The sequence below is a fragment of the Lissotriton helveticus genome, chromosome 12 (genome assembly GCF_964261635.1).
Source record: "Lissotriton helveticus chromosome 12, aLisHel1.1, whole genome shotgun sequence".
Lineage (NCBI taxonomy): Eukaryota > Metazoa > Chordata > Amphibia > Caudata > Salamandridae > Lissotriton > Lissotriton helveticus.
This window is the reverse complement of record NC_136073.1, coordinates 241,657,165-241,672,001: the sequence shown is the minus strand read 5'-3', so window position 1 is coordinate 241,672,001 and position 14,837 is coordinate 241,657,165. Positions and strand designations below refer to the sequence as shown.

General features: G+C 41.1%; 1 protein-coding gene across 1 annotated transcript in view; it reads right to left on the bottom strand.

The window, feature by feature from the left end:
* Positions 1-14,837, bottom strand: part of CPNE7 (copine 7) — a 640,312-nt gene that overhangs the window by 91,014 nt on the left and 534,461 nt on the right. Inside the window, exons 9-10 of the mRNA XM_078669226.1 lie at positions 14,427-14,486; positions 7,940-8,073 (exon numbers count right to left, since the gene is read on the bottom strand). Coding sequence (XP_078525352.1) covers positions 7,940-8,073; positions 14,427-14,486 — 194 coding nt within the window. The remainder of the gene's footprint in view (positions 1-7,939; positions 8,074-14,426; positions 14,487-14,837) is intronic.

The following is a 14,837-nucleotide window of genomic DNA, read 5'->3' as shown; positions in this document are numbered from 1 at the left end:
TCGGCTGAATAGCGGTGTACACTTTTACGTAAATAAAGGTTTTTCAAAAAGAAAAAAAAAAAAGAAATAGCAAATTATTGAGATTTCTTAAATTGCGATTGCATTTAAGGAATTGCAAATTGTGATTCCTTAAATGCAATGCATGATGGAAACGCAAATTGCGATTTTAATAATAGGGGGCACAAATTACTATCAATATGTTCTTGATGGTAATTTGCAAAAACTTTGAAAAATGCACTAAAGTGCATTTTTCAAAGTTTTAGGTTACACACACACATGCCCTTGGGGCATGTGATTTCAAAAAGGGGGTGGTGATGGACAGAGTATCTGAGTTAATCAGAACACTCCTACCCAGTCAACAGATCAGGGCTTGATCCATCACCGTTTTTTAGCTCACTGCACCATCCCAGTTCAGAACCTGGCTACATGCAAATTAGTCTGTCCCTGGCCCAGTGCATCATGGGAACAGGGCAGAACAAAGTACCAAGCCAATTCTTTACTGGAAAGGAAACAAGCTTCCGGGGACCGGTTTCTGGCATTACAGCCGTCTTCGGCCCGGCTTGCTTGAATCCTGATGGGGCAGTGAGCAAGGGACTCACATCTGAGCATACCCTTCCACACTTATGGTGGCCAAAATAATTTCAAAAAGGGGGTGGTGATGGACAGAGTATCTGAGTTAATCAGAACACTCCTACCCAGTCAACAGATCAGGGCTTGTTCCATCACCGTTTTTTAGCTCACTGCACCATCCCAGTTCCGAACCTGGCTACATGCAAATTAGTCTGTCCCTGGCCCAGTGCATCATGGGAACAGGGCAGACCAAACTACCAAGCCAATTCTTTACTGGAAAGGTAAACAAGTTTCCGGGGACCGGTTTCTGGCATTACAGCCGTCTTCGGCCCGGCTTGCTTGAATCCTGATGGGGCAGTGAGCAAGGGACTCACATCTGAGCATACCCTTCCACACTTATGGTGGCCAAAATAATTTCAAAAAGGGGGTGGTGATGGACAGAGTATCTGAGTTAATCAGAACATTCCTACCCAGTCAACAGATCAGGGCTTGATCCATCACCGTTTTTTAGCTGACTGCACCATCCCAGTTCAGAACCTGGCTACATGCAAATTAGTCTGTCCCTGGCCCAGTGCATCATGGGAACAGGGCAGAACAAAGTACCAAGCCAATTCTTTACTGGAAAGGAAACAAGCTTCCGGGGACCGGTTTCTGGCATTACAGCCGTCTTCGGCCCGGCTTGCTTGAATCCTGATGGGGCAGTGAGCAAGGGACTCACATCTGAGCATACCCTTCCACACTTATGGTGGCCAAAATAATTTCAAAAAGGGGGTGGTGATGGACAGAGTATCTGAGTTAATCAGAACACTCCTACCCAGTCAACAGATCAGGGCTTGATCCATCACCGTTTTTTAGCTCACTGCACCATCCCAGTTCAGAACCTGGCTACATGCAAATTAGTCTGTCCCTGGCCCAGTGCATCATGGGAACAGGGCAGACCAAACTACCAAGCCAATTCTTTACTGGAAAGGAAATAAGCTTCCGGGGACCGGTTTCTGGCATTACAGCCATCTTCGGCCCGGCTTGCTTGAATCCTGATGGGGCAGTGAGCAAGGGACTCACATCTGAGCATACCCTTCCACACTTATGGTGGCCAAAATAATTTCAAAAAGGGGGTGGTGATGGACAGAGTATCTGAGTTAATCAGAACACTCCTACCCAGTCAACAGATCAGGGCTTGATCCATCACCGTTTTTTAGCTCACTGCACCATCCCAGTTCCGAACCTGGCTACATGCAAATTAGTCTGTCCCTGGCCCAGTGCATCATGGGAACAGGGCAGACCAAACTACCAAGCCAATTCTTTACTGGAAAGGAAACAAGCTTCCGGGGACCGGTTTCTGGCATTACAGCCGTCTTCGGCCCGGCTTGCTTGAATCCTGATGGGGCAGTGAGCAAGGGACTCACATCTGAGCATACCCTTCCACACTTATGGTGGCCAAAATAATTTCAAAAAGGGGGTGGTGATGGACAGAGTATCTGAGTTAATCAGAACACTCCTACCCAGTCAACAGATCAGGGCTTGATCCATCACCGTTTTTTAGCTCACTGCACCATCCCAGTTCAGAACCTGGCTACATGCAAATTAGTCTGTCCCTGGCCCAGTGCATCATGGGAACAGGGCAGACCAAACTACCAAGCCAATTCTTTACTGGAAAGGAAACAAGCTTCCGGGGACCGGTTTCTGGCATTACAGCCGTCTTCGGCCCGGCTTGCTTGAATCCTGATGGGGCAGTGAGCAAGGGACTCACATCTGAGCATACCCTTCCACACTTATGGTGGCCAAAATAATTTCAAAAAGGGGGTGGTGATGGACAGAGTATCTGAGTTAATCAGAACACTCCTACCCAGTCAACAGATCAGGGCTTGATCCATCACCATTTTTTAGCTCACTGCACCATCCCAGTTCAGAACCTGGCTACATGCAAATTAGTCTGTCCCTGGCCCAGTGCATCATGGGAACAGGACAGACCAAACTACCAAGCCAATTCTTTACTGGAAAGGAAACAAGCTTCCGGGGACCGGTTTCTGGCATTACAGCCGTCTTCGGCCCGGCTTGCTTGAATCCTGATGGGGCAGTGAGCAAGGGACTCACATCTGAGCATACCCTTCCACACTTATGGTGGCCAAAATAATTTCGAAAAGGGGGTGGTGATGGACATGGGGCATGTGTGCACGCAACATGCGTGCACAGGTCAATTTCAGGCGTGCAACAGGGTGTCCTTTTGACACTCTTGAACCTTTGAAATTACATGCGCAATTTGTGAGTACCTATTGGTACTCGCTAATTGCGCATGCAATCTCCCAATCATTCCTATGGGCCTATAGGCCCATAGGAAGGAATTGGAAGGCATTCCTTAATTAAGGAATGTTTGGGAATGGCTAGTTTTATAGAGATTCCTACATGCATAGGCTTCTGCAATTCCTTAATTGCGATTCCTTAATAATCGCAATTAAGGAATCGCAAAAGAATACCTTGATGCATGTGCCTGTTAGTGTTTTATCCACTCTGTCCAAAAATGTTATCAAGTTGGCTATTACTTATGGTGGCCATCATTCAGCAGGAAATTGACAGCAACCTGTTTTGCCTTGTTTGATAAAGCAGTGATGGAGGAACCTTCTGCGTTCATGAGTTAACACAAGACATATACAGAGGAGGTGTGGTAGTGACTCCAGAGATAAGCCACAGAGATGGCATGTGTTGCTGATAGGGTGGCAGGCCCATGAGGGCAGAAAATCGAATGAAGAGAAACATCCCATGTGAAGGAGGAAAAACGTAACCTTGTAATAGAATGAAAATGATTCAGTGATGTATTTTTGCACCTATCTATTGGCATAGCTCCTGATGACAAGGTCTGCTTGTTTTCTGCTCGTGGTCTATCACCAAGACCTGCCACAGAATGGGGTCAAACTATCTCTGTCTGAGACGACTCATCAATTAAACCTCAACATGAAGTCTATGACTTTGTTTTTTTAGCAGGAACTTAAATTTAATTTTGTGAGTAAATCTTGACTTGAGGTAGATACTGCATATCTACTCCTGGCTGCCATCAATTTTCATGGTTGCTGAAGAGAATCAATCTAAAGTTCAAGGAGGGGTCTCAACAATGATCGATAAGCCCTTCATTCGACTGAAGCAATTCCATTGCAAGCCTATGTTAAAATGTGAACCCATACACTTCAATTCAATTTTGGCCTCACACACACTGAACATTGTGTTGCCTTTGTCCTGTTAACAATCCGCTACAGCTTTAGAAGACACACTTGCTGGAGTCATGTTATCGTACAATAATAATACAGTCTCGGTGATCCTTATATCAGGGGAGCAGATAGAAAGCAGCCATCAATCAAACAGCTCCAACTTATCTTTGAAGGCCTAAACATATTTCAGAATCTCAGAAGACTAATCGTTGATGCTGTATATAAATTAGATCATATATTTACCATTTTTGAGTTCCTGATTGTCCATGATCCCCTCATATTACTCTGTTCTGATCACTCGACTAATCTATTAACTGTACCATCTTTGCATTGTAGACAATCAATTTCTATGGATCTCCTAATAGGCAACCATTGAAAGGTATTGGAAACCAAGACCCTACTTGTGCCTAAATTAAGTCAGCTGCAAACATTAGTGAAAATTCTGACCTTTATGAACAATGCTTTGGGCAAGATGTCTCGCTGAAAGAATATCTTGTTTCTTAGAACGATATACAAAATGGTTTACTTCTGAAAACAAGGGTGCTTACCCATATAAAATGAAATAGGAACGTAAGTGAAGAGAATAAAAAGGTAAAACCGAAAAAATAGTTTACCTCAGGTATAACAAGTTTTATTTAAAAAAAATTCTTCCTTGGGCTTATGCAAATATTTGGAGTACATTTCCACCTATCAAGAAATTCTTAAATTGTTCCAGGTCTCCTTCCAAAATCCTTTGATGGTCACAGTTTTACGGAGCAGTTCTAGAAGTCTTTGTGAACTCTATGTTAATTCATTTGCAAAAGTGGAACGTTTACCGCAATGCATACCATAAGAGACCCCACCTGTGGAAAGAGATTTGTCTGAGTAGAGACACTCCTTTTCTTTTTCCCTTACAACACCATCACCTTTGGGTAGATTCCTTGGCCATACCCTCGGTAGATAAGGAGGTATTTACTTTTGCAGTTGAAAAGATTACTGATTGATTGATTGAATGTATTGTTTAGGTAGTTAAAATCATAACAAACAACTTCACAATTCATGCTAAAACCAAAATTCTAAAATCAACATACCTTCCGGTCTATATTTTTGTAAGGTCATAGAAAATCGGATAGTTGCTGAAGGTTACACTAAAAATACTTATTACAGGTAACATCTAAAATTACCTTATGTATTGTTCTCATTAACCTAAAACTTATCCACCAACGTATTAGACCGTGATGTACATTTAAGCGAGGGCAGAAGCATTATTGGCAGCAATCAGCTTTGAACTGAAGGACCCTTGTTCTTATTTTGAACTCAACAGATGCTAGAAACTTAACCTCTTCCGTGCTCATGATGGCTCCCGGCTGTCATGAGTCACGGTGGGCATGTGGGGGCCGTCACAACCACGCCCGCGATTGGAATGTCCAGCACTGCGGTGGAATTTGCGCCGCAGTGAAGAGGTTAACAAGTCTACCGTGCGCACGGTTTCTTCTGGATTGAAGCATGCAATCATGACTTGCCTGCTGGAGGGTACACCACGCTCCAGGAAGGGAAGTCTAAAAAATGTCCTCCTCTCCTCCATCATTGCGGGGCAGATACAAATAAAGTGCATTATGTCTTCTTTCGCTGCCCCAAATAAACGGCCCTCAGCCGGACACTTTGCCCTCTCCCATGGTGGTGGAGTTAATAATGAGACACCAAATCTGTGTCTCATGTATCTTAATTTTATATAAAGAGCATACGATTCACCAAAAATAACTTTGCAGTTTCATCATTGTATAGTTAAGAATGATCATCAAAGCATGCAGCCTCTTGGTTAAATTGGCTTTGCCTTCAAGGACATAGATCTTCCCAGAGCTCCCGTAGATCTCCCGTAGATGGAGTCTATTTATACCTTCCTTCAGTTATATCTTTGCTGGGTTTAAAGGGTTCTCAGTTATGGAAGCCCATAAAACTTCACTTAGAGTCCTACTAAGTGCCAATTTCAGCCTATGATAGGTCTTCATGTAACCCCATTATCGTTGAAAAGAGTAAATCTTAAACAATATCCAGACAGAGGTTGGCCCAAATATTTGTAAATACCCACAAACGTGTAGGTCTGAGGTCGTCCGCCGATTTATGTAGGCGCCCAACCCTGTAATCTGCACACCCCACCACCCTCAACCAGAGTTACTCAAAGTGTAAGTAAATCCGTTTACAAATGGAAACTTCATAAGTAGCAAACACATTAGTAAATTAAGGTATCTGCCCACCTAATTTTAATTTACTTGCATGCATATCTTTATGACTCAAGCCCTAACAAGGCACATCTTTGTGACACAGAAAGATGGCTGCTGAATTATTAAATCATTTTCGAAACTAAATGTCTTTATTGTTCAGGTCATTCATATGTTCTAGCGTAAAAGACTTTAAAATCTTAAAATCCAGCAAATGATATAAGGAAAAGCAAGCTCCCATCAAACAAAGCAGTGGTAAAGACATCATAGAGTAACCCAGTGACCAGCACCATTGGAAACAATCCTATAAGGGAAGCCTGGCAGCGGATGCCAAAATAATATATAATAAAAGCTAGTCCCTGCCGACAGCTGCTCTGGCTCCAAAGACCATCTGTTCCTGGGGACCATAGATACATTTCTGGCAACACTGCCAATAATTTCGGAACCATTCTGGCATCTTATTAACAGTTATTGAACCCGTGATCACCTATTTACACCTTTTAAGCTGCCTCGTGTTATTCCGCTTTAAAAAAATAAAGAAAAGTAGGTCCTTTAAATTGCTAACTTATGTCAAATTTCGAAACCTACTCTAACCAGCGACATTGATGGCACTAGCTAAGATTGCCCAAATGTAAACATTTGTGAAAAATAATAACATCCTGGACCATGGCAAGGAAATATTTGTCCCTCAAGTATGACAATGTGGTAACTGCGATTTTGTACCATTTGAGAGGGAAGGTGGATGACGGAAATGTTGTGGCACTTATTCCCTTAAATCTGTCAGGCATCTTATTCACATCAACCACAGCATTCAAAGATCTTGTCATGAGTAGTTTGCATCACCCTAGACCTCAGTGGCACCTGGTACGTCTATGATATCATTCAGCTCTGGGACCCATCATTTGAGCTCGGTAATTCTTCAGGTCTCTCCACTGATCCAATCAGACTTTTCAAAAAACACTGTGTCTAATTGATCTTATCCTTACTTTCAGTGTAAATTTTCAAAATCCCCAGAAGATACCCAAATGTTGTTCTAGCTACTATTATCAAGAAAGTTACCCTGGCTGACGTTTGCTAAACAGCCTAAAGATTAACCTACTGACAGTGACAATCATGTTCTGCTGCAACTAAGAAAATGGCCCCACGAACAGTGACTTTCATGTCTGTCCAAGTTGTTTCCGATGGTTTAAAATCTAGGGTTCTCGATAATTTAAAATCTAGGGTTCCCGTCAAGCGAATATTTAGCCAAGTAATAATTATATTGGTTTGTCACATTTACACTACACAGAAATGGTACATTTAGGACTTTCAACATGTTTGGTCTAACTCTATTGACATCAGACAATGAAAAATAATGAGGATTGTTTTGACTGCCAGTAGCAACTTGTTTTGGCTTCATGGAATCATGATTGAATAATGCATTAGTACTAACATTTTATGGGTTGGAATTTACTGACACACATTTCAGCTACACACCGCAGGCTATTAGCAATAGGATTGTGCAAATAAGACCAAAAAAACATTGTAAAGCCATCCATTCTGCAATTTTTTCCACACATATACAAAATGCATAGAAGCATAAAAGTTCAAAAAGGCAAAAATGGTGTTATCTAACATAGGTGTGTATAATTTTGCAAAAAAGTAAATACTTAAAAAAGATTAATCTCTATGGTGTGTGTCTGTGCACGCATGCATGCGCTTGCGTGTATGTGTGTTTCGGTGTCTGTGTGGTGCATGTATAGTTAGCATCCGGTGATCACTCTTGTGATAAGAATCCTGCTCTAAGGTGGACTTGGTGCCTTGAGCTCACAGACTATGTGCGGATAAATGGGACCATTACTGAAATACTAAGGTACATAGAACTGTAGAAACAACATGTCTAGGAATGAGGAGGAGAAAGTGAGAGAAAACAGAAGCGACTAAAAGAGGGAGAAGGAAGCAACACAGAAATGATTTTGAGGTTTACAATACCTATCGTAGTCCTGGCAGATCTCTCCTACCGCAATCAGTGCCTTCAGATACTCATTGGGCTGGTAGGGGTTGATGTAATGCAAAGAGCAGCTGTTTCGAGGATCTCCATTTGAGGCGGTGAAGTCAATGGCAACCTGGTGAAGAGAGAACCACCATTAATCAAGCAATCACATATAAGTGCAAATGTACAGGTGGGGCGATGGGAGGAATTTGACATCAACATCCTGCAAGCCCTAGGAAGGGATGGGTGTTCTAATGTTATGGTTGTCTCCTCTCATAATTGCAAGAGAAAGGTCCTCACTTCAGCCAGAAACTATGATTTTGTTCCACAACAGCATGTGTCAGCCATAGAGTTCATCTTTAGGACATCATTAAGGATGATAGTTTGTGGGAGAACTCTCTTTCTGACAAAATGTCTCCAGTTGTGGAGGCACTGCCCTGTGGAATCAAAACTTGCATGGTGGGGAAATGCACACTGTAATCTGTTCAAGCTATAGTATCTTCTCACCCAAAGCTTGCGGTCTGCCTCATGCTGACTTTACCTAATTAGTTAAAAAAGCCTTTGCCAATGTTTCCACCTCTGGTCTATGATTAAACTTCTATTTTCAAACCATAAACAAATTGAAGGCTCCATCTAAGGCTTCACGTGTCAAATAAACTGTGTGGGTCATTGAACATGCAGTCTTTAGACTAGCCAGTGAAGTATTCTACAAATATTCTTGAAATTCCTGTGTCAGATCTTCAAATCTTAACATGATCTCGTCACCCAACCATCAGAAATCTTCTCCCTCCACACTAGTTTTGGAAAATAGTTTGTTATAGTTCTTTCAATACTCTTGAATCAATGAGCAAACTGCACTGGAATTGGAGTTAGTTGAAAATCAATACAGTACTCAAAATGGCTACAAACCAAAGTATTCCAATGAAACATTGTAAGATATCTTACTCCTTGCACTCCTCAGAAAATAGGTACATTTAGCTAACATAGTCTTCTTTTCTTCTTTGCTCCTATGCAGAAGTTTGCCTTTATAATTTAGTTTCTTGCATTGACTGCTATCCCACTTTGCAATGGTAATGGATTTTTGAAACACAAAGAGGAAACCTCGAGAGCATGCTCCACATCTGAAGTGAACATGATTTGTGGGCAAGCTAGAAGGGTCCTTTCCTCAGGTAGGAAATTCAGAAGCTGAGTTCATATACCAACTCTACATCTTTCTATTCTTGCATCTTCTTGCATCGGACTGTATTGTCGCGCCTTCTGACCTGTGAATTCATCTGACCTGTGGCTCAGTCTGGGGAGCCACTGAAAGTAATTTCCCTTCTTCTCTTTCTCCTTCCTTTACTTATTTCTCACTCTCTACTTTCCTTATTTTTTCCTTTCTTATTTTGTTCTGTCCATATTTTCTGCTCCCTTTCCTCCAAAGGGATCATATCCACAGCAAACAGAAGACATATATCACAATACATCAAATCATACACCTCCAAATAGGCAAGAGAATAAATACAGACAGTGGGATAAATAAGGGCTCATGGGAGTGGAGGAGCAGAACAATACAGAACGATAGCAGTATACAAGCAGGAGGAGGAGCAGGGCGAAAAAGTTATAAAAGGCAAGTATAAAGACGCATGGAGACATAAACGAAAGCCGCTTAGGATGGAAGAGAATTGTAGAATGGTGAGGGACTATAGGACACATGTTATATCATAGAGTATATAGAGGGGAACAAGTAAAATGCCTCAAAGTTTCACCGAAAAGCACACATCAGCACCTGTGGAGGTTTTGCACTTAAATTAAGTTAATTTATTCTGGCTAATGTGCTTCGGCAGTCGCAACTTTGCAGTAATGGTTCAGCATACTTTCATTGAAAATACAAATTCTTGATTTGCCTCTATCTTTGTACCCCATAGACAAATCTGTATCAAATTTGACATTCATTTAGGGTAATTTTTGCTCTTTGTAGACAGCCCTTTTAAAAAAAATAAAATTTGCTAAGCATTTGACCTAGCATGACAGGGGCAACAGCTATGCTGTTTATTGTGCGTTGCACGCTATAGCTGTGAATTTCAGGATATTGACGGCCCTCTAAGTTGTATTGTGCCCTGAAGGGGAAGTAGATGATACTACCAATTTATAAGTAGCACTAGTAAATTGACCAATAAGTTACTGGAGGTCAAGGACAATTACTACTTTGAATAATTCCTGGACGATATCCAGCCCCTACTGGCGAAAAAATTATACGTCCAATTTAGACATGGAACACTCCCAGTTAGGGCAGTGACAAATAAATGGTCAAATGTTCCCCTTGCAGATAGTTCTTGCCCAGGGCGCGAAGGTAGCCAAGAGACAGATCTGCACATTCTGCTCTTTTGCCCCTTTTACTCTAAGGCAAGAGCTAAATGGATTGTACAACTATGCAAGAATATGGGTTTTAGGGAATATAGGGAAGTATACAGAATTTTAAAATATGACACTTCCCCCTTGATTGTGTTTGTGACCTCTAGATACCTTTTCTCAATGTGGTGTTCCAGAGGCGTGAATATTAAAAAAAAACTGTGAGATCTTTGCTATTGTGACTGTTGTAACCCACTAGGAAATTGTAAAATCAAAACTTGGAGGGAGTGGTTCTTTTAAACTTTATTAGGATTCCCCTATGTTTTAATCCTGTATTTTAATAATGTTTTATGAGTATGGATTTTTTTACTAAGAGTATATTGTATTGTTTTAATTGCCATGTTTTTTATCAAAAATTTTGTACACATGTGCTTTTACGGCTTCCAGCCGATAATAAAGCTTTTGACTGACTGACTGAACTAGCACCCAACCAAGAATGTCCCTGTAGGCAATGATGCCATTGTCTGTAATGCTTATCGATGTACATGTTGCGATGTATATGAAGTGAAACAGAGTTACCTTGCAATGATGGCACTTCACTCCAGACGAACAGGCACTTCATTGAGCGATAGCAAACCTCATTGATTACTCCCTCGTCCCTGCTTCTTTTGCCTCTTCCTTGTGTTACTTATTTCTATTCCCCTGAGCTAAATATTTGCTCCCAGTTACACAGTTCATATATGTGTTTGATGTAATTACCATGGAATGTTGCAGAAAATATGGGTGTGTTCCGACTGGTCACCTTGAGAAGCATCTCTCACTCTTACTCCGAGACACACAAGCTAACGGTACCCTGCATTGCGAGGAGGTAACCTGGACTAGCTATGTCGTGCTCACTCAAATGTTTCTGTTGCACAGTCATTTGTTAACAATCCTGTAATGTTCTACTGTCTATTTGCATGCTGCAGCAGTTTTATAAAAAACTCTTAAAAAACAGATTTTGAAACAAACTTGTGAATTTCAGGACTTTTTTGATTTTGTGCGCTCTGAATCATAACTGACCTTTAACTGTGTTTTCAGTGAATTTAATATTCGTTTTATGAAGTACTTCATTCACTTTCCATATACCCATTCTGCACAGCATAAGGTCTTCAGCCAGGTCCTGTGCCCAACCTGATCCAGCCGTGGTCAGCAGGGGTTGTTGGTCTTAGGGCCTGCCGGGCTTTGCATGGGCTTGATTCTAAAGCTGCTAAATGTCATGCAGATTCGTCAAACAGCACCAAAGTCATTAGCAAACGAAACTTATATTTACCCCATTAACTTTGCCCTGACAGATCTGGTCAACTCTAGACATAACCAACGGAAAGTTAAACATGCTAAATGTCTGCCAAATCGAGTGCAGAGTCATGAAAGGGTGCCACATTTATTATTAGCACATCAACACTTTTTTGACCCCAGTTCTTGATTCTGCCCCTCCCCGGATGGACCTGCATCAAATCAAGAAAACAAAGAGGGCCTCATTTATGAGGCCGTGCGTCACTTTTACGCCGATGGTGCGTCACTTTTTGTGACACACCAGCAGCGTAACAAATGGGCCTTGTTGCACCATATTTACAAAGTGACGCATCTAGGTAGATGCGTCACTTTGTAAACCCCTGTGCTACATTATACCTGCCCCAGGTATAATGTATGCAGGGGGGGGGCGTTCTGACACAAGTGACGCAGTGAAATCTATAAGATTTCACTGCGCCACTTCTAGGACACAAATGCGTCTATTTCTTACGCCTGCCTCACAGCAGGCCCTTTCATATGGGGCTTGCCCCATGTGAAAGGACACATTGCTGGAGTTGCGTCACTTTTGTGACACACTCCAGCAATGCGTCACTTTTGTGCCACACAGATACGTCGGAAATACTGACGTATCTGTAACTCCTCGCGAAATGATGCGTCATACAGTAAATATGCCGCATCATTGGTGTCGCAAGGAAGGTGCAGTGAAAAGTGACGCATCGCTGTTTTCATTCAGCGATGCGTCACTTTTCATAAATGAGGCCCAGAGAGTCTAAATATGCTGGGACTCTGTTACATTCGTGTGCCCATCCATCAAACTGTGCTAAATTTACTAGTAAATCAAAAATGATTTGGCCCTCTGCTTTTTACTCCCTCCCCTTATTCTGCACGGAGCCTGAAATACCACGAAAGGTACGCATTGCTAACAGCCTGCCACATTTTATGCAGATTTATCAAATAGGTAATGATCAGACGGAATATTATATTTCTACTTTCATGTCACGTTTGGTGTAAATCCATTCAGCGGTTTTTACTGTATGTGTGAGCAAATTTCCTGTGGGAGCTAAAATGGTAAAATACATATTGTGTCACCCCTCTTAGCTTATTTTGTCCTGCACAGATCTGCACGAAAGCTGGCATGCTGGACCTTAACTAACAGCCAAGAGATTTCCAAATGTGGTTAATAATATAGTACTACAGTGCAAAGATCACATCCCAGTTTGTTTTCACAATATAGACACAATGATTTTAGAAAAACACTAAATGAAAAAAAAAGATTGGAAGGTGACCTTTATGGGACCAGTCACTTGATCTCAGTTGTTGTAGAACTCCTTTCAAACTCCACACAATTTGCATACAAACAAGAAAGATGCCAAAGCTTGTCCCCTCCGGTTATCATGCTATCTTCTGATTGAAAGCGTCTCGAATGGCCCTGAGGCATTTTTAATCTCTATACATCTTCAACAATACTGCCTCCTGCAACATTCTATATATCATACAAGCGATTCTTTTTTCATTTTAGGAAATCACCCTTGACCACACAGCATCATTTTCAGAAGTATCAGACCTAGTAACCATACTAATTCTATAATTGAGTTTAGCAAACCCTGATGAAGCAACAGTGTAATTAATAAGTTGCGAAACATGCATTGCTTTAGTTCATTCCAAACAAAAATTTGAACAATAATAAACAGCACACAACCAATTTTGAAGAATTGTGACAACTTGTACTCCACTGACTTCGGTATCCGTCTTGTTAGTATTAGAAAAACACAGTTCACTGCTTCACAGATTGCATTTAAAATTACTTTTCCTATGGGAGCAAGTCTCCTGATAGTCCGGACTCCCCTTCAAAGTAATTTTACCTTGCTGCACAAATTTAACCCCTAGAATCCTACTTTTGGTTAAATCGCTTTTGATAAAAGAAATATGCAGGAATACAAATGCCAGGAAATAAAAAATATATATGTGAATGTTGAAAGTATAATATGCTAGCAGTCACGTTGAGGGAGACAATGGGCTACCCTTCACTTCTGGGCTCTCCATACACAAAACACTATCTATCTATCCATCCATCCATCCATCCATCCATCCATCCATCCATCCATCCATCTATCTATCTATCTATCTATCTATCTATCTATCTATCTATCTATCTATCTATCTATCTATCTATCTATCTATCTATCTATCTATCTATCTATCTATCTATCTATCTATCTACCTACCTATCTATCTGTCTATCTGTCTGTCTTTCTGTCTGTCTATCTATCTGTCTGTCTGTCTATCTGTCTATCTGTCTATCTATCTATCTATCTACCTATCTATATAGCTATTTATATAGCTATCTATCTATTCTATAGCTCTATCTATCTATCACGAGAAAATAGAGGGGAAACGTATATAGAGAGGCAGGGTGATAATATAGTAAGGTGGGATTAAAAGAAAGACATTGCAGCTAAAGGTGAATATTAATAGAAACTGCCTCTTAATATTAAACTGTGATATGGAAGTTTTATTTCCCAATTTCCTCCCCAATTTCCATAAAGTAAACATAGATGAGGAGGGACAAAATATATTAGTGCCACAATGTCTGAACTTTATAATGCGCTTTAATAACTGTCTAACAGGACTGGTGAGATGCTTCTGCCTCCAATTTGAGAAAAACAAATTCCTTTGCATGCACTTTTCTGTAATTTTCTGCCAAATGCACAGGTTACATTCACTCATTCATTCATTCTCTAGTTTTGTACACATAATAGCTGTAGTCGTCAAGGTCTGCCCATCCAGGTGAAGAAACCAAGGAGTGAGGGTTAGTGTTAAGGTTAGAGTTAGGGTTAGTTTTATAAATATAGACTGACTTACGGTGAAGTTGATCTGGCATCCACCCATGATGTAATCGAGGAAGGAGTAAACTCTGTGAATCTAAATCCAAAGGAAACACAGCATTAAAATATGATATGAGCACTTTTCCTCTCCATGTTGCTTGAGATGTTGGGGTGACAGGGAGAACGTGCAGCATGCCACACAATAACCTTGAGAATAATTGAAGTTTTCTTATGTCTGAGAAGAAAGCAGAGATATTTAAATGTATGGTAAAGAACACCTCGTTGCCTGGCTTGGGAACCCCTGGACCTTCCAATAGTTTCCCGCAAGGATAGTAAGTACAAATTAGGATGATTATGCCCCTCCCGCCAATCTAATCTATCTATATAGTTGCCTTATGTGACACCGTACGCCCTTAGAAGTGTGCAGCTCCACCTTTGCTCTTACTGC